The sequence below is a fragment of the Apodemus sylvaticus genome, chromosome 2 (genome assembly GCF_947179515.1).
Source record: "Apodemus sylvaticus chromosome 2, mApoSyl1.1, whole genome shotgun sequence".
NCBI classification, from domain to species: Eukaryota; Metazoa; Chordata; class Mammalia; order Rodentia; family Muridae; genus Apodemus; species Apodemus sylvaticus.
In genome coordinates, this window is record NC_067473.1 from 161,649,901 (window position 1) to 161,674,135 (window position 24,235).

Below are 24,235 nucleotides of genomic sequence, written 5' to 3' on the forward strand. Positions count from 1 at the left end.
CCCAGGTAACTGTCATACATAAGCATAATAGAATTTATAAACTTTCCACTTTTCTGTATTGGCTGATAAATATAGCCTAGCACCATTTCTCTTTGGGGAAATCCCAGGAGGACTTCTTCCTCTGATACAGTGAAGTTGTACTGGGAACCTGAGTCTGGGGAACAAACTTGAACTTCATCTGGAATCAGGAAATGGCCAATGACTGTCTGTAACTGTGTCATCGTCATCTTTGGCCCATGTAGAGCTAGGCTCTCTGCCTGCTTCTTCAGTGAAGCCAACACCCAACAGCCATCTGTGGAACTGCCTGTAGCCCAGGTCCCTAAGCAGGAGACCCCATGAATCACATGGTTTAAATGCAAAGTCTACAGAATCATGGAGCATTGGCAGTGGAAAAACTCAGAGACTTCCAGAGAGTTCCAGAGACTTGTCATTAAAAGAAGACATGAAAAAAAAATAGCAGATGCTAAGGCTGGGGTAAGGGTAACATCAAAGGAATTGTTTTAATGAGCGAATACATTGTAAGGTCAGAATCATAGTTTGATGTTTTCCAAAGGCCCATCTGTATGTTATACAATGTGCAGGATTCTTTCAAATCATGGTCTGGAGAGACTTTATACATTTGGTTAGTGGTTACTGATATCCAGAGGAAACTTCTGGAACTGACCAGCTCTTGAGAGCCATGTGTAAATTTATACAGTGCCCCATCCCCACCCTTTTCTGAACCAATCTACATTTATAAGGCTGTTGACGCCCCTCCCTCTTTCTTGCTTTGACTCTTTTTCTACACCATCTCATCGTTGACTTGCTGCTCCCATATCTGCTCTTTGTGTTTTCCAGGTCTCTGTGACCTTAAGCTCCCAGGCCTGTTTGCTAACCTTACGCCTGCCCACAGTCACAGCCATCCCCAGGCCATCTGTGGCTCTTTCCATGGCATCCTGGAGTCTCTCTCTGCCTAGAGCACAGACCAAGCAGCTTTTGACTCCACACACAATACAGCTGTCTGCACAATGGTCTCACAAGTCCCTGAACCCAACTGTACTGGAGTCCTTTTATATGTAAAGTCTCTCCAGCTCAGAAGTCATCCTTGCACTGGTATGAGGAGATGGTCAGTGAACTAACTGGGCCCCCTGGGTGGAGTCATTAGAGTATCACTATTTCTTAAACACAGCTGCGACCCACCAGGCCCCAAGACTATAGAACCACTAATCCTGCTAACACCTAAGATTTTGACTTCCAGGTATGATATGGCTGCAACACCCCAGAGCTCAGAGCAGCTTTGATTGCCTGCACACGATATTGGGGATTGGTTTGGTACTGTGTATACAAATGCTAAATTCTGTATCTCAACATCTGGTTGCCACCAGATGAAAGAATTCTCTTTGTTTTGTTTTATAATTGCTCCCCAATTTAAAGTTAATTGGTTAATAAAAGGCTAAAGCCTGTGATTGGACAGGAGGGAGAGAAAGACAGGACTTGAGGATCTAGTGAGGGGGTCAAAGGGGAGACAAGGAGGATAAGGAGAGGGAGACAGAGAGAAGCGGAGGCCACCATGAAAGGAGATGGACCCTGAGGACAGGCTGATAGAGCGGAAATAACCTGGGTGAGACTCAAACAGCAAGTGGCAAGGGATTTATGGGTAGGCTGTAAGTTAGAATAGCTCACAACCTGCCCAGTCTAGGCTGACAGCTTGTAAATAAAACACCAGGGTTCTGTGTCTTTTATACAAGCTAGCTAGAATAAATAACTCGTGTACAAAAAGATCTGTACACAAGACTTAGACTGTCGGCACCCACTGCTGTACCGCTGTGTCTCGCAGGAGGTGTTGGAGGCTACAGGGTTTGTAGCTGGGTGGCATTGATGATAACCTTTCCCCTCTGGTATCATGCTGAGGGTGGCTTCTTTATTATCTTAATTAAAGACCTCCTTGGTTGGTTCAGGAATTGCTTTAGTACCTATACTGAGTCTCTTCCTCTTCCTTTCTCCCTTCCTCCCTCCCTCCCTCCCTCCCTCCCTCCCTCCCTCCCTCCCTCCCTCCCTTCCTTCCTTCCTTCCTTCCTTCCTTCCTTCCTTCCTTCCTTCCTTCCTTCCTCCCTTCCTTCCTTCTATGCTTCTATCCTTTCTCTCTCTCTCTCTCCCTCTCTCTCTCTCTCTCTCATTAATTCATTTATTTATTTTATATCCTGATCACAGCCCCCCTCTCTTCTCCTCTCAGACCCACCCTCAAAACCTCCTTTACAGCTAGCTCCCCTTCTCCTCAGAGAAGGGACTCCCCCCACCCCCTCCATGGATATCAACCTGCCCCAGCACATCCTGTCACAGCAGGACTAAGCACTAAGCACTAAGGTTCACATCTCCCACTGGGTGCCTGTACTTAATCTCTTCCTCCATTTCTTCTGCTGATATAACTCTGCTCCCCAGAGTTTATGTTGAGTGGCTACTCCATTTGTTTTGTAGGAAGCTAAAGAAACTCTTTCGGAAGCTGAAAGATGAGACGGAGCCTGGAGAAAGTGACCCTGACCACTCAAAACGTCCAGAGCAGTGGGACCTGGACCACAGCCTAGAGCCTTACACAGGGCTGACTCCTGAGTACATGGAAATGAGTAAGCGCCTGTCTTCCCTCCTCTGTGTGCAGGTCCGAGGGGCTGTGGGAGGAACCAGGGAAGGACAGGGCAGGCAGCCTCAGATGCCCCCAGATAGTCTCACAATCCCAGGATGTGGTTGGGTCTCCTCTTCTGATAATAAAATGTTTGTTTTCTCACGGTTTCTATCCTCTACCATGCCAGAAGGGAAGCAGGGAAATCTGCAATTTAAGAACACAGCTCCCATACAGGAAGATTAAAGCAGACCTGTGACACCTGATCTGGGGCTCTATATACTCTAAAAAGGAGAACACAGGAAAAGCCCACAGTGCTGGGGAGGGGCTAGGATAATGGCACCTTTTCCACAAAGGTTGAGGGCATTTAATGGAGTGAGAGGAAATCTTAGCAGTAAAGCATGCAGTTGCTTTCCTTGATTGAGGGGCACGAGTGTGGGTCAGTACAGGATGGTAATCCCTGATGGGTTCACATATGGCTTAGAAGGCAGGAGTTCCCCACTGGGTACTTTCTAGCTTAGCGTGGGTGCCTAACATAATGCCAAAGCAGAGACGCACGTAGGTAATGATGATGTGTTTGCAGCTGCCTTCAACTCTTGTCCGTGGCAGCAGAAGCCCTGTTTCTATTGGCATGGATATTTGGTAGTCTCTGTCACTTGGAACTAACAAATGAATAGCACAGGATACCACAGACCAAGAGCTACAAGGCACAGAGGCTCTTCTTCCAGTCTGGCTCCTCTCTAACACATTACACATTTTCTTATGTCCTCATAAAATATTGTTTCATCAAGAAAACTTGCTCAAGTATTAATAGTTGTTCAAAAATATGTTTATCGTCTGATTATTGGTCCATTTTGACACACCACTTTCTGAAAGGAGTAGACGAATCTACCAAGCTACAGGAGGTATGGGGAAATACTCCTTCACTGAGTACAAGCCCCTTAGTGCCCTGGAATCATGAGATACAGGAGAATTATCAATGCACAGTAAGCCCCGCCCTCCTGTGCTCTTCCCATTCCAACCTCTGGAGCCAAATGTTCATCCTTAGTTTTGTTCTATATAACGCTCCTTCAGTGAAGTCTTCCAGGCCAATCCCACTTTCTCTCGGGTGGCATCATTACCTATGTGCGGTTCTGCTTTGGCATTATGTGAGGAGCCCACACTAATGGCCTCTTACTGAGCTATTGCTCCCGATCTGCTCCTCAGCAGACCCAGCCCCTCAGGTTCTAAAGAGTAGTGAGGAGGGGCTATGGCTCATTCATTTTCAGATTCTCCCAGAGCCCACATATTTCCTGGCATAACGGGTACTTTGTGTATATAATACTGTCACTTGGAACTAACAAATTAATAGCACAGACCAAGAGCTACAAGGCACAGAGGCTTTTCTTCCAGTCTGGCTCCGCTCTAATACATTACACATTTTCTTATGTCCTCATAAAGTATTGTTTCATCAAGAAAACTTGCTCAAGTATTAATAGTTGTTCAAAAATATGTTTATCATCTGATTATTGGTTCTATAATACCAAATTATAGGTAAACAAATTAGTGCCCGCCTGAAAGACTTAATAAACATACTTGCTAATTGCGGAGGGATTTTTATTAACATAAAGAAGTTTGTTGTACTAACTTTAAGAGGCAAATGAAAGTTTATTTTTAAATGTGGGCTTGGGAGGTGGGCGAGGATTCTTTATTACAGGTCCCTTTTCTATGTATAAGGGTGAATTACAGACATAGGTTTCTTATGGTTTTATCAGTGATAAGAGCAAAGAGAACACTATGAGGAAGAATATCACCAAGTGCCAACAGCCTCATGAGGTCATGAGCAACTCTTATTGACAAGGGAAAGCAATTTCCAGTTTTGGGATAGAGAGAGTTCTGTTACAGACCTGCGATTAGTGGAGAATGCTAAAGATTGACAGGTTCCCACCTAACATGAGGAGATGGAGAGGAATAATTGTAAAATCTTGGTCATTACCAGGACAATGTCTTCACCAGTTCAGAATGGCATTGGTATTGATGGAATTAACAAGTCTATTGATACTAAAATAGTCTTGCTTGAAAGAGTATGTGAAGCCTACTTCTGCCATTTTGCTAAGTATGTCAATCATTTCAGAGGCATTATAGTATATAAATACTTTATACACTATATATAAATTCATATATATATATATATATATATACACACATATATATGTCTGAGTTGTGCCCTGTTTTATTCTGGCTTATCTTCCTTACCTTTAAGAGAAAGGTTATTCTGTACACAATCAAAAAAAATGCCGAATAAACTCCACCAAACCTTGTCAAGCAACATAGAGAAAGTTCTGGAGCTAAGCCGTGGGGCTTCCAATCATAACTGTGTCATCTGTTAGCTGCATATATGACTCTGGGCATAGTGCTTAACCTCAGGAGGCCAAACTTTCCCATCTGAAGGGTTTGGTGATATCACCTACTGCTTGGCAATATGGAGGCAGTGTGGTAGGAATCAGAGTTCTCGTGTCCTGAAAGGAAGATCAGCACAGAGCAGAAAAACAGACATAATGTATTTTAGAAAAAGATATACTTCCAAGGGAGGCAGGAGGCTAGAGCAGAGGAAAGGTTTAGTTTAGTAATTTAATGGAGTGTAGGAACCCAAATAGTACCGGTAGGGTGAGTCATTTGCATAGTGAAAGCTCTGGGGGCTCATTTGCATAACATGGGCTTTTCCAAAGACACTGGGTTCCTTCGCAGGTACTTCTGCATGATGCACTTTCATGCACTCCATGTCCCATTAGCATCTTAAACCTTCTTCCAGGCTGTATTTATTTTAGTGTTAAAATGATCTCAGGTCATTTTAGATACTCTGGAGCGCCTGAGAGCCAGTGGCTCGTAGTTTCCCATTGCCAACAAGCTAATTCTGCAGCCTGTGTTTGCAGCTCCCACTTTCCTGCCTCACTGGGATCCTGCTGAGAATTAGGTGAGGAATGTGAAGTAGTTAAACAGTGATGCTTGTTGACATAGCCCCTCAACAAACCTTCTCCATGATTGTTACTGTCAAGAGTCCAATTTCTCAACAATGGAGGAGGTTTGCAACCAAAAATTACAGGGATCTGTAAGTGGGGCAGGAAAGGCTTAAAAAATGTTATATTCAGAGTGTGAGGCAGATCTGAGGATTTCACTCAGAAGCCTGACTAAACACTCTAGAAGCTATTCTCTGGCCAGGCTCTCTACGTGTCTGGAATCTCCTATGGCTCTCCTTGATGTGTTTCTTTAAATCCCAGAGCTTCTGTTCCCCTAGTCATCAAAGGTGTGGTCACTACTCTTTTTCAGTCGGGTAGTCAGTTACCTGCCCCCCTTCCCCCCATTTCTCCCATCTTCTCCAACTGCAACCCAAATGTTGAAGTCCTGAGGCCATTAATTACTATGGGACTAAAAGGAATTTCTTTAGCATTTACAAGATCATTAGAGGAAATCTCTGTTTTCCTAGTCCCAAACTTAAAACATGTTAAGCTCTAAAATGGTGTGTATAGGGTGAGGGATGTTGTAAGATTAATTTTTTTTAACTTGAAGTGAAATTCAGAAGGTATTTTAAAGGCCACTGGCTGCCAGTCTCTCTTGCTCTACCAAAGCCTGAAGGGATCACCCAGTCTAGGGGAAATGCAGGGCTTCTCTGACCTCAGACACCAGGGCTTCATAGCCTTGCAGCCACATCTGTACTCCTGGGCTTAGGGGCAGTAGTCATGAACTGGTATAGCACCTTACTCCGCAAGCATTAGTAGTGTGGCCAAAGACACAAAAGACAAAGCCCAGGCTCAGGCTGTCCCAGTAGGGTAAGCTTGGCTTCCCATCCCTAAAAGCTGATTAAATCATAGAAACAGTAAAAAGCAGAAAGGAGCTATGATGGTTTGAATATGCTTGGTCCATGGAATGGCAGGCACTATTAGGAGGTATGGCCTTGGAGTGGGTGTGTTCCTGTTGGAGTAGGTGTGTCATTGTGGGTGTGGGCTTTAAGACCCTCATCCTAGCTATCTGGAAGTCAGTATTCTGCCAGCCGCAGATGAAGATGTAGAACTCTCAGCTCTTCCTGCACCATTCCTGCCTGGATGCTGCCATGCTCCCGCCTTGATGATAATGGACTGAACCTCTGAAGCTGTAAGCCAGCCCCGAAAACGTTGTCCTTATAAGAATTGCCTTGGTCATGGTGTCTGTTCGTAGCAGTAAGACCCAAAGTAAGACAGGAGCCTTACTCAGTGTGGCCACCCTGAGAAGAGAAACAGATAAAAGGTTTAATTAGCAGAGTTAGGGTCAGAGCCTAGACTTTGGCATCCCTGTTGTGAGTCCACTGTGACAGAACCACCGACAAAACAAACATGTTTGTGTCTTTCTAGCATGTCAGATTTGGTTTAACTGAATAATAATACATTCAAAAAGTAGAGTGGTTTCCATAGCAGCAGCCTCAGAATGTCCCATTTTCTTTGCTAACCCTAGCCAGGGGAAACACAGGTTCTTTTATTATAATATTTTTTTTTAAAAAGTGCTAATTTTAGTATGTTTATATGTTTGTGTGTATGGCTGTGCCTAGGCAGTGACATGTATGTGAAGTCAAAGGGCATGCTTGGTTGGGATCCTTTTCTTCCTCTATGCTTTTGAGGCAGGGTCTCTCTTGTTCTTTGCTGCAATGCTGAATATTCCCGGGGTTGACTTTTCCATGAGTTTTAGGGGACTCTCCTGTCTCTACCTCTCCTCTCACTTTCCCAAGAGTGCTTAGATTTCAGGCATGCACCACCAACAGTGGCTTTTAAGAGAGATCTGGGGATCTAAACTCAGACCAACAAGCTTGTTCAGAAACCACCCTTACCCACAGAGTCATCTGCCCATTCCTTAATCTAATCTTAATTGCTAATATCAGCACTCAGATCACATATTACACTAGTACAGTTTAAACTATGAACATGTGTGTGTGTGAGTGAGTGTGTGTGTGTGTGTGTGTGTGTGTGTGTAGGTTGCAGAATGGCTGTAAAAGGCTAAGAGGCCACGGCAGGGTTCAGGAAGTTTCAGAAGCCCCAAGAGGTAGGGGAGTTGGCAGAAATATAAGTCAAGTCTGTATTTATAAGATTATAAACCAAACCCAGCTGTAGGGAAGAAGCTAGAGAAATGTCAGTAGCTCTGAGTCAGGCAGTTATCTGGTCACAGAGTTGAGATCTAAGCTATGGAGCAGAATCCAGATGCAGAGGGGCAAAGGTGGAACCAGGTTCAGAAGGAGGAACAGGAGAATGGGCTGGTGACAGTTAAGTGTGCCACATTCATATCAGGGACCTAGCCCAGCTAAGGCTCCTGGGAAAGGTAGTTCTCTGCATACACATACTGGTGAGAGAGTGATAGATCAGTGGAGGCTGCTGACCTCACAGTGTGAGGTGTCTGCCTTTACTGGGGTCTAGTTAAGAGAATTAAAGACCTTACCCTGGTTTGTTGTATCTATGTTTTCCCAGGTACAGCTTTAAAATACCATCCTCTTTTACAGTCTCAACACATGCTGATGATACATGTATAGTGTGGCACTGTTTCTGCTCCTGGGCGTTAAGTTTGCATCAGTCTGTACTTGATGGATGCTGCTGTACAATCCACATATCCACCTGAGTGCCACAGCATCCTCCATCCTCAAATCAGAGTCAAAAGATGGTTGTAAAAATAGAGTCTCTCCATGCAGGGCCCAGTTTGGAAAACCACTGTTTTATACAATATGGAGTGACTGGGAGCAAGGAACAGTCTGATCTCAACTTGTAAACACTCGGCTTAACTGCTTGTTGGACTAAATGCACAATAACAGTGAGAAGCAGAACACAGATGTCTTCAAAGTGACCACAGTGAGAAAAAGAGCAAAGAGATCCAACGACACATACCCATCCCTAGCTCATATCCAGGATCCTAGAGCAAAGCTTAGTTTTCAATAGAGAGCAAGACTGTCTAAGTAATGTCATGATCAAGGCATGGTCCCACATATCTTTCTTGTCTGGGCTTCAGTTTCTCCTATAAGGTGACCCGACAAGGCATGCTCTCTGTCTGGTCCCAGTAACCAAGTCTTTTACTTTTCCTAGCATGAGACTCGGGTAAATTACATTCCTTACATTTGTGTGTGTGTGTGTGTGTGTGTGTGTGTGTAGGGATGTCCATATTTCTCAATAATCTTATAACCAAAAGGAAGGATACTAGCATCTCTTTTAGAATACTTTCATTCTTGTCAGGAAGGTTACACAGTGATCCCCAAGTCCATCTTTAGGACGATTGACAATGATGCTTAATTTAAATAGAAGGACAGCAATCCTGGTCACAGCATGGTCTTCCCATTGTTGTCTCGACTCCTGAACCTTAAGATGGTAGGACCAACCGTTCAGTTGTTAATCTGTTACTACCTGAAGGTGCAGTCTTGTCCTCATGTGTAATTGTCTTATGTAGAGGGATGGTTTGCCCCGCCAGGTTTTGTTCTTCCTAGACTCCAGGGTGACTCAAGAAGAAAGGCCAAAGACAATATGTTAACCCTGTAACTTCAGCTAAGGTCAAGACTCAAACGAAGACAGAGATGTGAGGCTTCCTGCCTGCTTTTGGTTCCCTTCTGGGCCCAAGTGCAGAGTCAATGCTTGTTAGCAAGAGCAGCTTGGCACCTGCTTCTCGCATTCCCTCCCCTCTGACCTGGCACCAGTGTTGTCAGGAGAGGGGCTCAGCAGGATCCTGGGACCTTTCTTATTAGATCTGTCCTTTACTGGCTGTGCTCTTCCTGAAGCCTTATCCTTCCTCTGTTGCATTACTGTAGACACAGCCTGCCTGGTTCCTCTCTTGTATCACTGAGTCTGCCTTGTCTCCCCATTTCCTTTCCCGCTCCTTCTCATAGCTTCTTTTTCAGTGTTTAGAAGAGCTTTTCTCCCATCCAAGCAATGCATCTTCTTAAGATTTCAGTGCCACTGACTTCCCCTAGGGTGGCATGCAGAAGCATACATGAGTTCACTCTCTCCTCTGGCCGAGCTTTCAGAAGGGCAGGCCTAAATGTTGGGGTCGCTCACACCACACCTGCACCTGTTTGGACTAACCTAGCCCGCCTGTCCACAGGCACAGTTGTTTAGACTCAGACATGTTTGTTCTTAGACACATTTTCTGATTCTCCATCTTCCCCCCCAACCCTGACCCTGACCCCTCCCCAACCCCCCACCCCCGGCGGCGGTGGGTCCTCTCCCACGCATGTTCTTCACCTGTGCCCTTTGGAAGACGTGATTTCTTTGTGAGTAACACCTGCGTCTTAGTCTCCTACTCATCCCCCTCAGCACAGGTCCTGGAAGGTAGACAAGAGAGGCTCAACAAAAGCCCAAATGAAGAGCTCTGCACCCCTCCTTCCTACCGTGGCAGAAAAGCAGAACTCTGTTCCTCTTTATCTCCCAATACACAGGACTCTTTCTTTCCCGTGGATATACTCAGATATTTATTTATGTGTATTTTCAGCTCCCAAAATAATTGTAATCCACGTTTATTATCAGGGCTTCTCTCAAAGAAATGGTGCCTCCAGTCCTAGCTTCCCCCATTCTTTGGGGCACTGAGTTCTTAGAAGTGAACAGAGAAGATCATAAGTCTCACAAGGCTTTCACCACAGCCTCCACCTTAAAGCGTTGCTTTGAACGGCAAGCCTCAGCTTTCCAATGCTGGTACCTGCTGGTGGCCTCCAGCCAGCTTGAGGGCCGTGCTGTAATGTCAAGTCACAGTGACAACAGATGTGGCTCAGGTACCCTGGAGCTTCAGAAGACAGGCACAGAGAGACCATCAACAGACCCAGACCGGGAAACCCTCTCTACCACAGGAGAAAACTCCAGTCTCTGGTTCCTTCAGAGAGACCAGGGCTTTCAATCACTCAGAGATGTGTGATGGAAAAAATGACTTTTGTAACAGGCTTTATAGGGTTAAATCTGGGCTCTGACAATCCCAATTGGCTTGGCCACCAGTTCCCAATGTACCCATCAAAGAGACAAATAAATGTGAAGAGCAGAGAAAGGGGACTCATGTAATATGGCCACACTGGAAACTGAAATGAATAAAGGAGTCCAGTGACCCTGAACTCCCACCCAATCAGTCTTTAGGGTGCTGACATGAGGTTTAGGCTTAAACAGAGGGTAAGATGTATACACGGTTAGACCTGATCAAAGCAGAGTCCTATCCATATATCACTGGTCAGCCCATCATTATTGATGTTCAGGTTAGGCAGTGAAGAGGTTGTCAGAACTGTATGAACTCCTTTGCTCTGAGGTCAGTTCTATCTCTGGCTGGCACCAGGCTTTCAACTTTTGTCTTTTCACTAGAATTTGATGCCTCGGGAAAGTTTTGCTTCTTTGGGGTCTGTGGTCTCAATAGTCTGATAGCCACAGGGAGGGAGGGACCCAAGTGCCTCTCTTAGAACATGTCCTCTCCTGCCAGGGTAGCTATTCTCTCTCCTCTGTCCTCTTTAATTAATTAATTGGCTACTCATCAAGCACCCTTGGGTTATGGGAACTACCTACTTGACCCAACCCAGGTGGACCATCTTCCGGTTACCTGCTCATGTGTGTTTCGAGACTTCCTCTGAGGCAGGGAAGAGCTCCAAAGCAGCGTCAGAGAAAGCATTTCTAAGCTAGTCATCAGGGTGACTTAGGTTCCTTGAAACCTTGAGTCCTCTGTCTCACTGTCCTCTAGTGTCCATGTCTGTGACTTCCAGGTCCCCAGTCTTTGTTCACATCTGGTCTTTCCAAACCCCACACCTGGTATGTCTAGCCTGTCTTTTCCCGTGTCCTTTCCTGTGGAGTGGAGTGTCTTCGGAAGCCATTTCCACTGCACATCTTCTTGGCCTCCTGCAACTTTTAATCCTCCAGCCTCAACACACCTCCCTGGAGGGGCTCGCCACCCCTACTTGTCTTTTTGTTCTTGGATCCTGTTGCTCTTGCTCAAGAGCACACCTAGCCTCCCACCCCTCCCCTGGCCAGCGTTGCTTGTTCTTTTTGCTCTAAAATTCCGCAAATCTTTTCAGTCATGCATGTAAAGCCAGTTCTGTGTTTCTAGCTCCTTGGGGTGAGTGTCTTTTCCCTTCATCTTTTAGGCCCTTACCCTGCAGGATTTCTGAGACACTGCTTCCTGAACTCTAGGTTCCCAATGGTAAGAAAGTCACAGGGCTTTATAAGAACAAGGCTGCCTTGATTTACAGAGTGTTGCCCAGAGCCTCTCACTGAGTGAGTACTAAGAACATTCTAGACAACCCTGTAAGGGAGTCTCTGTGTAAGTCAGGGTGCCCATTTATGTCCTTGTCTCTTCCTCTATGCTGCAGACACCTAATGTGGCAGGAACACTGCTTGCTGGTCAGCCTTCAAGTATTTATGGGCTGATAATTCAGAGGGTGGATTATCAAGAGTGTATTATTCTTGTTTTTCCTTTTTAGCCTCTTCCTCCTCCTCCTTTTTTTTTTCATGTTCCCCACCCTCTCCTTCATTTCTGCCTGATCCCCTCCCCCACCTTAAGCTATTATTCCCTCCTCCCCAGGGTAAGCCAGGGAAATAAGAGAAGGTGTAACCTGAGCCCATCCATGCACTCCTACAAGGCAGCTCTGGGAAACAACTAGAAGACCAAAGAGAGCTGACATCTCAGCCTCCTAGGAAGTGATGGTGTCGGCCATTCCTCTGGATGGCTAATAAACCTGGTGACAGAGTCACCAGTCTTTTACCTCTGATTCCTCCTCACCCTTGTCCTCAAAGCAAAGTCTGTTACCTCTTGAGTCTTCTCTAATCACTGTAAGGCCCAAGTACATTCCCCCTTTGTGCATTCCCAGACTGCTTTGTGTAGGCCAGGGGTATAACCTTGGGCTCGCCATCTCTCTGGGTCTTTCTTGTACCTTCATACAGGGAACTAAACCAGAGGATGTGGTTTTTCCGAGGATGTGATACAACCCATCTGTCATCTATGGTCAAACCTGATGGTGTCAGAAGGGTTGTGTAAATAACATTTGGGGGATAGGATAGACTGAGTTTGCTGTGTTCTTCTCTTCTGAGATTGTAGTCTGGTGCCCAGTGACAGTGAGAAAAGTTTCTGCGTTCAGCTGTGGAAGTGAGTGTTGCTTCCATGCTTCTTGTGAGGGAGTGTCCTAATTACCATAAAGAGTTTCAAAACCTCAGGGCTGTGACCCTAGGTTCCTTTCTGATTCCGGTGTCTTCCTTTGTGTATAACTACAAAGCTCTGCACCTCAACCCCAAGATGCCAATGGCTGTGTGTGCTGCTTAAAGTCGTCCCAATGGCTCAGTGGAGGAACTGAGCCTAGAACCCTCTGTCCTGACCATTCTACAAGAGGCTCTGATAAGGCCTGGTAAGGAGGTTTAACTCTGAGAAAGACAGAGGGGAGTGAGCTTTCTTTTCTTCCTTCCTTCTCCACTGGCTAGACCTCCTCAGTTCCAGAAGGCCACTTGTCTTGGACTTTGAACAAATATGAGCGATGAAACCAAAGCTGCCCACTCCCACTGGTGTGCCTGACACAATGATCCTGGGCCTTGCTCTCAGCTGTCAGTTTCCTTCCCAAGATCCCCAGGACCACCCATGCAGACAGGAAGTGTGCTGAGCCCACTACAGCCTGTCTGTTGTAATGGCAGGGCAGGTCATCAGTGGGGGGGGGGGGGTGGCAGCAGCAGGGAGAGATGTATTATATTTACATTTTTCTAAATTGAGCTGGAAGCCTGGGGCTGGGGCCCAGCAGCTCTGGGGGAGGGGCCTGAGGTGGAGGGGACGCTATAGAGCGGTGTGGCTGGAAGTCCTTCTGAGGAGGAGGGAGCTAGCTTCCTTTAGGCAGTGGTGGGTGTGGGGATGGGCTGGCTCCAGACAAAGGGAAACCTGAGAGTGAGGGATTACTGGAAAACCTGTGAGGGGAGCAGCCACGCTTTCAAGGGAATCTCCGATATCAAACCCTCTTCCTGAAGAGCTTACTAAGAAAGACTTCAAGGGTAGCTTCCCCTCCCCCATCTCTGAGGGGAGAGAGAAAGCTGGCCCAGGAGCAGGACCAAGCATTAATCATCACTGTCCCCAACCCCAAAAGGAGGCTTCAAAGCTTTTTTTTTTACCACAGGCCTCTCCTCAGAGCCCAGTTATGGACTCTCCCTAAGGGCCCTGTGAGGAGAAATTCCTCCTCTGCTGTGAGAGCTGTGAGCTAAGTTCTCCAAGCACTTGTAGTCAAGGGCCTTTCTCTTATAGAGCAGTTCATGGCAGGAAACAAAAGTAGCTCCAAATCTAATCCTGTAAATGACATGACAAGGTCCAGATGAAATTCTTGATAAAACTGATAAAATTGTTATTTTATCCTGATAAATAAGGAATAGCATTGTGAGGTTTTCCCACCAGAAGACAAGGCCTGTAAACACAGTAGAGTGTTTCTTGGTGCAGGAAAAAAAGATAATGAATGAAAGCCAAATGGTTCTCACACCTCACAGACGTTACCTTCTGCGGGGCCTCTGGGGCCCTTGACTGTAAAGACACAGCTGGGATGACACGACCCACCCAGAGGTGCAGGATCTCCTTATCCATGGTGCACAGGCATCAGGGATGTTCTCATCCTGAGAGTGAATGGCCTACAGCAGTTGTGGTTTGATTTTGGAATGTACCCCACAGGCTCATATTTTGAATGGTGGTCACCATCTTGTGCTGCTATTTGGGGTGGGGAGTGCTCTCTTTGGAAGCAAGGGCTTAGCTCTTAGAAGAAAGGTGCCAGGGCTGTTGCTAAAGGTTACAGCCTGGTCTCTGGTCCCAACCTCACTCTGCTTCTGGTTAGTTGTGTTGTGAATAGCCTTTGCCATATACCTGATACCAGGAGAGACACAGTTGCAACAATTGCACAAATTTGGCGCTAGGAGCGGGGACAAAGCCACACAGATGTGCATCGGTCGCAAGGTGCAATCCCCAGTCAGGGTGGGTCTCACTCAGTTCCTGTCCCCAAACAAAGGACAAAGCTAGTGGAATAAAACTCTTGAGTGTGTGTATTCCAAGGCAGTGCCTGAAAGCACTGGGAAATTCCTTTCCCTGAGCCATCCTGTTTATAGAACTGAGTCAGCCCACTGGATCATCCATCGGGTACCTGGCCTCTCTCTAAATGGCACTTAACCACAGTTCACACAGCACAGAGGGCGCTGCTCCAGGGTTTCTGGGAAGCAGGGTGAGTCCCAGGCTACTTGTTTCCCAGTTACTTCTGAGGCAGAAGCTGCTTGATACGGAGAATCTCTCCTCCTGTGCATACTTAGAAACAGCAATGCCACATCTGGATGCCACGTTACTACATCATCTCTGTTACTGCCCCTGGCATGCACAGGCTGCTGTCCAGTACCAGGATGGATGGAGTAAACAGAGGAAGGATGCTGAGGGATCAACAGGTGGAAGGGACTCTCTTCCATTTCTCCTTGTACAGTCAGGGAGCTCAGAAGGAAAGCTTGGCATTGTGTTGTAGCCACCTTATGGGTCCCTAAAATGTGCATATTTGTTTTTTCCCTGTTTTCTGACTTCTTTATTTCCCTTTCAATAAAGTTTCCATACATTTTTTTGCATTTTTCAAGTCTAGTTTTATTTTCATTTTGTTGACTTTCTCACAGCCTTCTGGAGAAAGAAAAGAATAAAATATGCAAGGGTCCTTATAGCAATGATGTCTCTTGGAAGTGTCTTTCCAGACTCACCTGGCTTCCTGGCCTTTGCCTGTCAGTTGCTTTGCTATAATAATGTGATCTATGTGGGTAGATGGAAGGAAGGGTGAGCTTATGGCTGCCCTCCATACTCCCTGCTTGTGTGTGTGTGTGTGTGTGTGTGTGTGTGTGTGTGTGTGTGTGGTGTGGTATGTGGTGTGGGGGGTGGGGGGTGGGGGTATATGGTGTGTGTGTGGTGTGGTGTGGTATGTGGGGTGGGGGGTGGGGGGTGGGGGTATATGGTGTGTGTGTGGTGTGGTGTGGTATGTGGTGGGGGGTGGGGGTGGGGGGTGTATGGTGTGTGTGTGTGGGGGGGGTGTGGTGTGTTGTGGTATGTGGTGTGTGTGTGTGAGGGGGTGTGTGGGGTGTACGGTGTGAGGGTGTGGCGGTGTGGGGTATGTGTCTGTGTCTGTGTGTATGTCTCTGTATGTCTCTCTGTGTCTGTCTGTATGTGTATTTGTGTGTGTGGTTTCTGTGTGTGTATGGAATGGTGTATGTGTGTATTGTATGTGAGTATGTTGTGTGTATGTGTGTCTATGTTGTGTGTGTGTAGTGTGTATGATGTGTGTTGTGTGTGTGGTGTGTTTGGTGTGTGTGTCTGTGTGTAGTTTGTGTGTGCGAGAGGTAAACAAGAGTGAGCAGATCACTCCACCTGTCGATGCACGTGTTCAGCAGAAACCACTCCTTAAAGATTTGACCAGGTGATGCATCGACATTTCATGCGTCAAATTCCTAATGTTTAAATCAATATTACAAGCCTGTCTCTTCCTGTCTCGGCTTCCAGAAGTTTCCTAGCGGACTCAGTCCATTGTGTAAACAGAAGGGAATGGAGTTTCACTTGCTGTGTTTATTTTCTAGATAGCTTGTGAATGTCAAACATCTGGGCAGGAAAGATCTTAACTTTCGTCATCCAGCAGCCTTCCGCATCTCTTTTATTTGGTCTTCGAGGCAAACCCATCAATGACTAACTGTGTGTGCTTTCCAGGGACCTACTGAGGGGGAACAAGTTATTCTTGCCTGGTGCTCCGCGGCACCCAGTGATAGATCGCAGCGGCAGTCAGACTCCGGGATACTGACCAGGATGTTTGTGTGTCTTCTTCTTGAGTGCTTTCTTGAGCTCTTAAAAGGATAATAGCAATCTGTTTATCTTAGTCGGGTTTGTGTTGCTGTAATAGGATGCCACAGGCGGGGTAACTTAAACACAGTAAAAATGTATTTGGCTCATGGCTCTGGACTCTCAAAAGTTCAACAACTGATGAGATTCTGTTTGCTGTGTCATCCCACTGAGGAAGGCAACAGAGCACAAGAGAATATAGAACGAGAGGCGACAAACTTATATTTATAATGAATTCACTTTCCTGACGATTAACCTCATCTTATGACATGAACACATCCATGAGGTCAGTTTGCCTCTCAGAGATCCAAGTTTAACACATGAATTCAGTGGGGAGGAACATACATCCAAATTGCAGCATGGATAGACTTTGCTTTCTAGAGATGAGCGTGAAGTCTATGGGTGCACTTCGTACAATAGATAAATGCTTGTTGAATGGTGGGCAGATGAAGTGAGGGAGATTGACAGTTCCCATGTCTATCACACGTGCTGCTGCTTTCCTCAGCATCAGTTCCCTGGGCTGAGGACATGGCCGGTGCCCCACCCTTCCCATCGCTCTATTTAGTCTCAGCCACCAACACTTCCAAGTCCTTTGTGTTTCTCACCAGACACTCTTAGGAGAAAAGGATGGCGGGCATATCTTCAAAATGAGGGTTTATGAAACGGACAGCACTAAATTATCGCCACCTGCTTTGCCAAGACTGGTCAGCAGAACAAGCACACCACGTACCCTCCCTTTCCTGCCTCGCTCACCACTGGTTCACAAAAAGGATGGCCCTTAAGGACTCAGTTTCCTTTTCGTTTTCCTTAAGATAAAAATATAGAGGAAAAAAATCTAGCATTAGAGATTAATGCAAAGACTAGCTAGACAAATGTAGCAAGGAACAATGAAATCAAAGTCTTCATGGGCAGTGCTTAAAGTAGAGTTTTTGTGTTCTTCTATGACATTTGAAAGCATGAAATGCAGCACATGCAATGTCCTGAGCTTATTATAGTCTAACTGAACCACTGCATTTCCAGTCAGGCTACCTGCAAGGGCATTCTGGACCTCAGTGGGACAATGGTAACACAGAATCTCAAACACAACCACACCAGAAAATGCAGTTCCCAGCTGTTTCTGTGTTGGGCTCTACTGAGAGCCTTGGTCTTCCCCAATTCTCCCTACATTTTTGTCTCGAAGGCTCTAAGTTGTACTTATCAGGCATTGCTTGTAAACTTACCAGGCATGAAAGGTCAATTGCCTGCTTTCTTCTATGTCCTTGTTTTAACTACCAATGTTAATGTTTTTATTATTTTTGTTAATTAAATTGGTTCATGGATAGTTACATGTATTTATATGATGCCTTCTGATCTTCTCACTCCTGTCTTCGTTTTCCCTCCCCTCTGCACACACATTTCCCCTCATGAGTGTCCTTCTGTCTTGTGACCCACTGAGTGGCCCAGGGCTGCCTGTGTGACCACAGATGGAGAACCATGCTTGGGCCTTGGTGGGCGCATAGCTGAAGGCAACCTTTCCCCTTTCCTCAGAATCCATCAGCAACCAGTCATCAGCAGTAAGGTCCCACAAGCCCCTCCCACATACATGACTGACAGTTGGCAGGGCCAACTGTTCAGGCCCAGTGCCCACAGCTGCTATGACTTCATGATTTCAATGGCCACAGCATGTAACATTGCACAGGTCTTCTCCATATCTTCTGTCTCTTTCTCTTTCTGCTCCTGAAACATTCCCTGAGCCACAAAAGCGTGGTAGAAACATCTTGTCTAGCACTGAATCTTCACATATCACTTATTCTCCACAGACAATTGTGTGTCTGCTGTTCACTACGAAGGGAGGCTCCACTGATTAGGGCTACAGTAGCATTTGTCTATGGGCACAAGCACAGAAGGCAGTTGACCATCATTTAGCAAACCATCAGGAATAAGTTATCTGCTGGGGCCTATGGCTTCCCCATGGGCGTTTGGCCAGGTTTACAGTACCAGGCCCACTTGTAAAGCCAACCCCTAAATCCAATCAGGGAGCAGCTGGTCACAGTTGTTCAAGTGGGCTCTTCGAGCCTGGCAGCTTGGTATTGTAGTCTTAAGGTTCAGAGCTGGGGAAGATTGCTGATGCCTTTTGTCAGCCCAAAGCACCCTCTGGCACACTGACAGCTACCAGCAGGAAGGAGGTTCCAGCTTGATCCCTCTGTCTCGTGCAACTACGAACCTCGGGTGTCCTTAGCCGTAGGAACTTACTATCTAGTTCTGGTGAAGACCCTGATTTTCAATCCTCCTAAATGGGAAGGAGGCGTTGCTTTTACTAAAAGGAAGGGGCTGCGGTGGGGGGAGAGTCGTCATAATTTCCATTAGAGCTGGGCCATTCTTCTCTGTCCTTCCTGTGCCTGTCGCAGTAGCAAGCATCGAGGATTGTTATGTAGAGTTGTAGACTTGTCACCACACTCTGACGAAGGAAAATGGTTTCAGTTCACACATTTCGCTTTCTGCTGTGCTGTGTTGTGTGTGTGTGTGTGTGTGTGTGTGTGAGTGTGTAGAGAGGGGGAAGGGAGAGGGAGAGAGAGAATAAGTTCCGTTTGTAAAATAGAGAACATTTAAGTATCTGTTTATGTGACGAGGGGGGCAATGTAGTTCCTCCAGATTACCTTCCCCTAGGGAGCAGGTCCAATAAACATAAAGTGGTATGTACAAGGCATTGTGGGAAGGAGGAGGAGAAGAGCGATGCTCACCACACTTCAGCCAGATGGGAAAGTTGAGAAGTGGGGAAAGAGAGACTCATGGAGTGGAGACGAGCAGGGTGGGATGGGGTGGGTCAGAGTTGAGTATGGCCAATGCGTCCAACCCACTCAGTAGAGCATAGAGGAAATTATCATGGTGTACAGAGAGGCTCTGAAATCCCAGATGGTTGGAAATGGTTGGAAAGCAGGGATGGTTGACCTCAAGCATTCCTAGTAAACACTAGCCCTAAGGACAAAATACTGAGCTAGACAGGAAGAAATGAGTAAGTTTGGGTCAGATCACAATGGACTTTGAATGCCAAGTCAGGGTCTGGACTTGACTGTGTGTGTATGTTCATGTATGTGTACATAAAAGGGTAGATATTTTCCCTGATGACTTTTAAATAAATGAGTGGAAAATCAGAATTTTGTTCCATTGTTAGCTTTCTATCCACCCTGGCAAGTGTGTTCTGTTTTCCCTGCTACACCTTTTATTTTTTTCCTCTAAGTAGAATGTCCCGGAATGTCTTTGCTGGCTTCTGTCTCTTTTAGCATATTCTGCTCCTCCGTGTTATTTTAGCCCAAGCCCAGGTAATCACTCACAATTTTAATTGTCTCCAGCATTAGACAGTACAAGGCTGGCTGGTTGTTAGTAAGGCTCTTGGCTGCTGAGTGCTAGCAGAGGAAACCCCTGGAGTTTGTACCCAGACATGTTTCCAAGCTCTGTGTTTCCCCCCGACATTGCTGGAGCACTTTATAGCAGGCTTTGTAAAGATTTAGTTGAAAATCAACTTATGGATTCTTCCTTAATTGGCTTGGCCAGGGTTAATCTGTCACTGGCCCAGCCAAGCTGGCTTCTATTATGCAGCCACACTGAGGATTTCCTGTGTTTCTCTTGTCCTAAGGGAGGCTGGCTGTTTTTAGAAACAAATGTTGGTGTTGGTGAAGGGCCGGCATCCCTGTGTCCTCTGAAGTGAACCCAGCAGGGCTCCCATCTGATTCAGCCCTCCAGACTTTTCCTTGAAAAGAACAAGTCTTGGATTTGGCATTTGCATGCTAGAGGGTTATAGTTTCATATATATATATATACCTTTTTCTCCCTTGGATTAATTGAAGGCTTGCTGTTTATTTCTGGCTCTTCGGATTGCCTCTTAGAAATGCTCAAGGGTACTCAGTCCATGCTGGAAACACCTGTACATCAGGATGTGTGCAGAAAGGGGATTTCCATGGCCCTGGATACCTTGGAGTACCTGCAGAGGAGGAGGTGGGAGGGGGAAGGGCATCCTGTGGCACTCTTCTGAGGTTGTCCCATGCTGACCACACTGATTTGGGGTGGGACACTGAAACTTCAATAATGAGAGGGAACTATGGAGCACAGCACACGGGCACTAGAAAACAGTCATGTTAAGACAAGATTTTGTGTCTGGGCAATCTGGGAAGGTGAGCTCTGTCCCTTGAGGACAGCAGTTCACTAAAGAGACAAGCATAAGAGGAAAGTCCCACTTACTTCCTCTATGACACTGCAAGGATGCTGGGCTTCCCAGGGCCATTGGCAGGTATGTGGTGAGGTCATGCTATATGTGATAGCAACCTATCAAACAGTAAACTGCCCCCTTTCCACCCTACGGTGCCCTCTGAGGGTCTGAGGTGTTCACACTGTTCTTCTGGAGGAAGTTCCTTATGATCATGTTTGCCTTGACCTCACTAAACCCAGAGCACTACCTTCTAAAGAAAGGGTTTTACAGCCAAAATTATCCTGACTATGAGAGGCAGAGGGATGCCACAAAATCACACCACACAACAGACCTCATGCAAGAGATGTGCTGGGGAAGGGGAGACCAAATGGCTGCCTCTGAGTGGGCATGGAGACAGTGGTAGGCCAGACAGTGATGGTTGGCTTTGTGTGTGTGTGGGGGGGGGGGAGGCGTGTGGCATATATATAAGGGAAACCCCAGCAATGGTGGTGATGGTAGAACTGGGTGGCATTGGCCCTTAGTGATGGTGGGGCCACTGGGCTGAGTGATTGAAGGTGGGATACAGTATAGGGGAGCTCCTGGTTCAGAAAGGTGGGCTGTTCTCAGTTGACCAACAGCATCCACATACGTATTCAAATGTAGACATCTATGTTACAGGTTTTAGAAACAGAGGGCAATCTCCATTTAGTTTCCCTTGGTCATTTCCCCTCTCCTTTGTACCTTCTGTCCCAGCCCCTACCCCTGATGCCCAAATCAAATTTTCTGGAAACATCTTTTAAAAGATATGCCAGGTGCTGGTGCTTTAAAACCTTTATTATTTGTTTTGTGTGTGTGTAAGGGCAGTGTCCAGAAATGGATTTGGGGAGTCAGTTCTCTCACTCTACCTTGTTTCTGAGACAGAGCCACTCTTGTTTCTGCACTGAGGTAACAGCCATTATGTGCGTTCTCCAGACTACCTAGCCCACGAGCTTCTACACAGTTCTTTTGTCTCTGTTTCCCAACTTGCTATTGCAACACTGGGATTCTGGGCATCTTCCTCTGCATCCATATTTTTGTGTAGGGTCTGAAGGTTGAGCTTGAGACACTAGTCCAGTGTCAATGGCTTTTCCCTGCACAGCATCTTTGAATCTCCAGGACACTACATTTGTAATTGACTGAGTATGTTTGTGAGGACTCACACACCCTCACCTACCTCTATTACCAACTAGCTCTTCCAAGGAGTGCAACCTTGCAGCTGAGACATCTTGCCATCAATGACACCTGCTGGTCTCCTAGAACCCACTGAGAATCCACTGTGCATCAAGGAGAAGGCAGGGGTCAGGGTTGTGTAAGCAAGTGTAGTGGCCACACCTGTGAGGTAAAAAGCCTGCCAAATCAGAAGCATTTTGGCTAGGAAAAATTCCATGTGCATTTTCTCTGGAAACTTTTAGTGAAGTTGGCTTGCGTTCTTTGTGTGAGGACATGCACACACTCCCGTGTTTGGGTCCTGTCTTCTCATCCTTTCTGTAACTACCCTGGGACCATGGTGCTTGTCTAAGGCCACAAGAGCCCCAGCATCACAGCATTCCGCTTTAGGGAATTCAAAGCAGTTCCTCTGAGCTGTCCATTTACACGGATGTGAAGAAAAGGACCGAGTCAGGTTAGGGACACATCTGAACATGGGATCTGGATCTTTTCAGACTCACTGAGTCTCTAAACCTTAAGTTGATGTCTGTTTAGCATGTAGCTATACAGTATACATTTTAATCATTTCTGTATGCTGATATGTCTTTCAGTAAGGATAACAGTATACATAATACATAGCTAACTTATTACTTACATAAATAACTTACTCTTTGTGCCTTGGTATATGCATATATGTGTGTGTTGATGCCAGAGGTTGGCTTTACAAGCCTCCCTCTACTGCTTCTCACCTTGGTGGGTTTTTTTTTTTCATAAATAGGCTTTGTCCCTGAACCTAGAGCTTGACATTTAGGCTAGACTAGGCAGCCAGCAGAGCCAGCTGTTTCCCTTGACCAGCACTGGGATTAGAGATGTGTGTGCTACTATTCCTGACTTTCTAGGTAGGTTCTGGGGAGGGGAACTGGAGTAGCAAGCACTTTGCTCACTGGTGCCATCTCCCCAGCTCCCACATGTTCACATTACATTTATTGAACAATTATTAGGTATCAGACATTAAATGTGTTCTCAGCACTTCCATGTGCAGTCCGAGATGCCAGCCTGGTGACATCTCAGCTAATTTTATGCAGCTTAATTGCCCTTTCTGTAACAGAAGGGTTGGTACCTGCTCTGAGTGTGTGGGGACTCCAAATAGAATGACTTCCCTGGGAGCAAATTTGCAAAGAGCCCCTGCCTCCACCCCAGAGTATATAGAGCCTTTGGCTTTCCGATAAAGAAAGACACTTGAATAGGCAGTCCCAGCAGAACTGAGCACTGGCTGCTGCAGGAACAGGAGTGTTGTGTGAGGGCATTTTGGAGATGGGATTAGAGAGGCAGCTTAGAATAGACCGGAAGCACCGGTGTGCCAAAACAAGGAATCTGGATTCTATTCAGTAAATAAAGGGGATTACACGGAAATTTTTATGAGTAGGGAGGGTCAGATGACAGGGTATGTGTGCTGCAAGCCTGGGAAGTCTGGTAACAAGGAAGGTGGCTGGGAGGTTGTGGCGAGGCTCCAGGCAGAGCAAGACACCTTGCAGCTGCAGGAGAGCTGCCTGCCCTGCCTTTGCTCACTGTTCCTACAGCTCAGAATGCTCTCTGGCTCCTCCTAGTTCCACACATGCCGCTTCCTAGATGGCGCTGAGGTCATCCAACATGGAGACGTCATTGAGTCCCCACCCGAGTGGATGCCAGCTCTGTCTCCTCTGCTTCTCTGACTCTAGCACATTCTTCTCTCCCTCTTGGAACACATGTGCTAAGGTCCTGTCGAGCGTCTTTACGCTTATCTCTGCCTTCTAATCCAGCTCCTCCACAGCAAGACTAGGCCTTTGCCTCCGTAAATATTTGGCACAAAGCCTGACATTTTTCCAGCCCTCAATAAACGTGTGATGAATGAATTCTTTCCAAATAAAAGCAATGGCTCTATCTACAAAAACGGAGACCCAAGCTGGACCTGAATAATCCCAGCCTTTGGGGTCTGGTAGGGGTACTGAGGCAGGAGGATCGAGAGGTCAAGGTCAACAAGGTCTGTATAATAGCAAGACTCGCCTCAAAAAAGGGGGATTCCAGCTTTGGGAGGCAGTTTTTGTAAGCTACCCTAAGGGCTGACAACCTGTGGTCCAAGGGTCAACATCAGCCTACTTTGTAGACTGCTTTTGTAAATAAAGCTTTATTGAAAACACCTGGGAACAATGGCAGAAGCCCTCTTCAGCTACTTTCAGAGTCTATCAACCCTTAAGTCAGTCACATGTGATTAGTTTCTGGAGGTGAGTGAGAGAAGAAAGTGTCCCAGTCACACATCACTTCATTCTGTCAGCTGTGTGAAGGAGGGAGGAAGGAAGGGAGGAAGGGAGGGAGGGAGGGAGGGAGGAAGGGAGGGAGGAAGGGAGGAAGGAAGGGAGGGAGGGAGGAAGGGAGGGAGGGAGGAAGGGATGGAGGTAGGAAGGAAGGGAGGGAGGGAGGGAGGGAGGGAGGAAGGGATGGAGGTAGGAAGGAAGGGAGGG

At 46.5% G+C, this 24,235-nt stretch overlaps 1 protein-coding gene across 2 annotated transcripts in view; it reads left to right on the plus strand.

Moving 5' to 3' along the window:
- Window positions 1-24,235, plus strand: part of Ano2 (anoctamin 2) — a 325,589-nt gene that overhangs the window by 284,154 nt on the left and 17,200 nt on the right. For both annotated transcript variants that reach the window (XM_052172696.1, XM_052172697.1), the window contains one exon: window positions 2,455-2,600. In XM_052172696.1, the coding sequence (XP_052028656.1) occupies window positions 2,455-2,600 (146 nt within the window). The remainder of the gene's footprint in view (window positions 1-2,454; window positions 2,601-24,235) is intronic.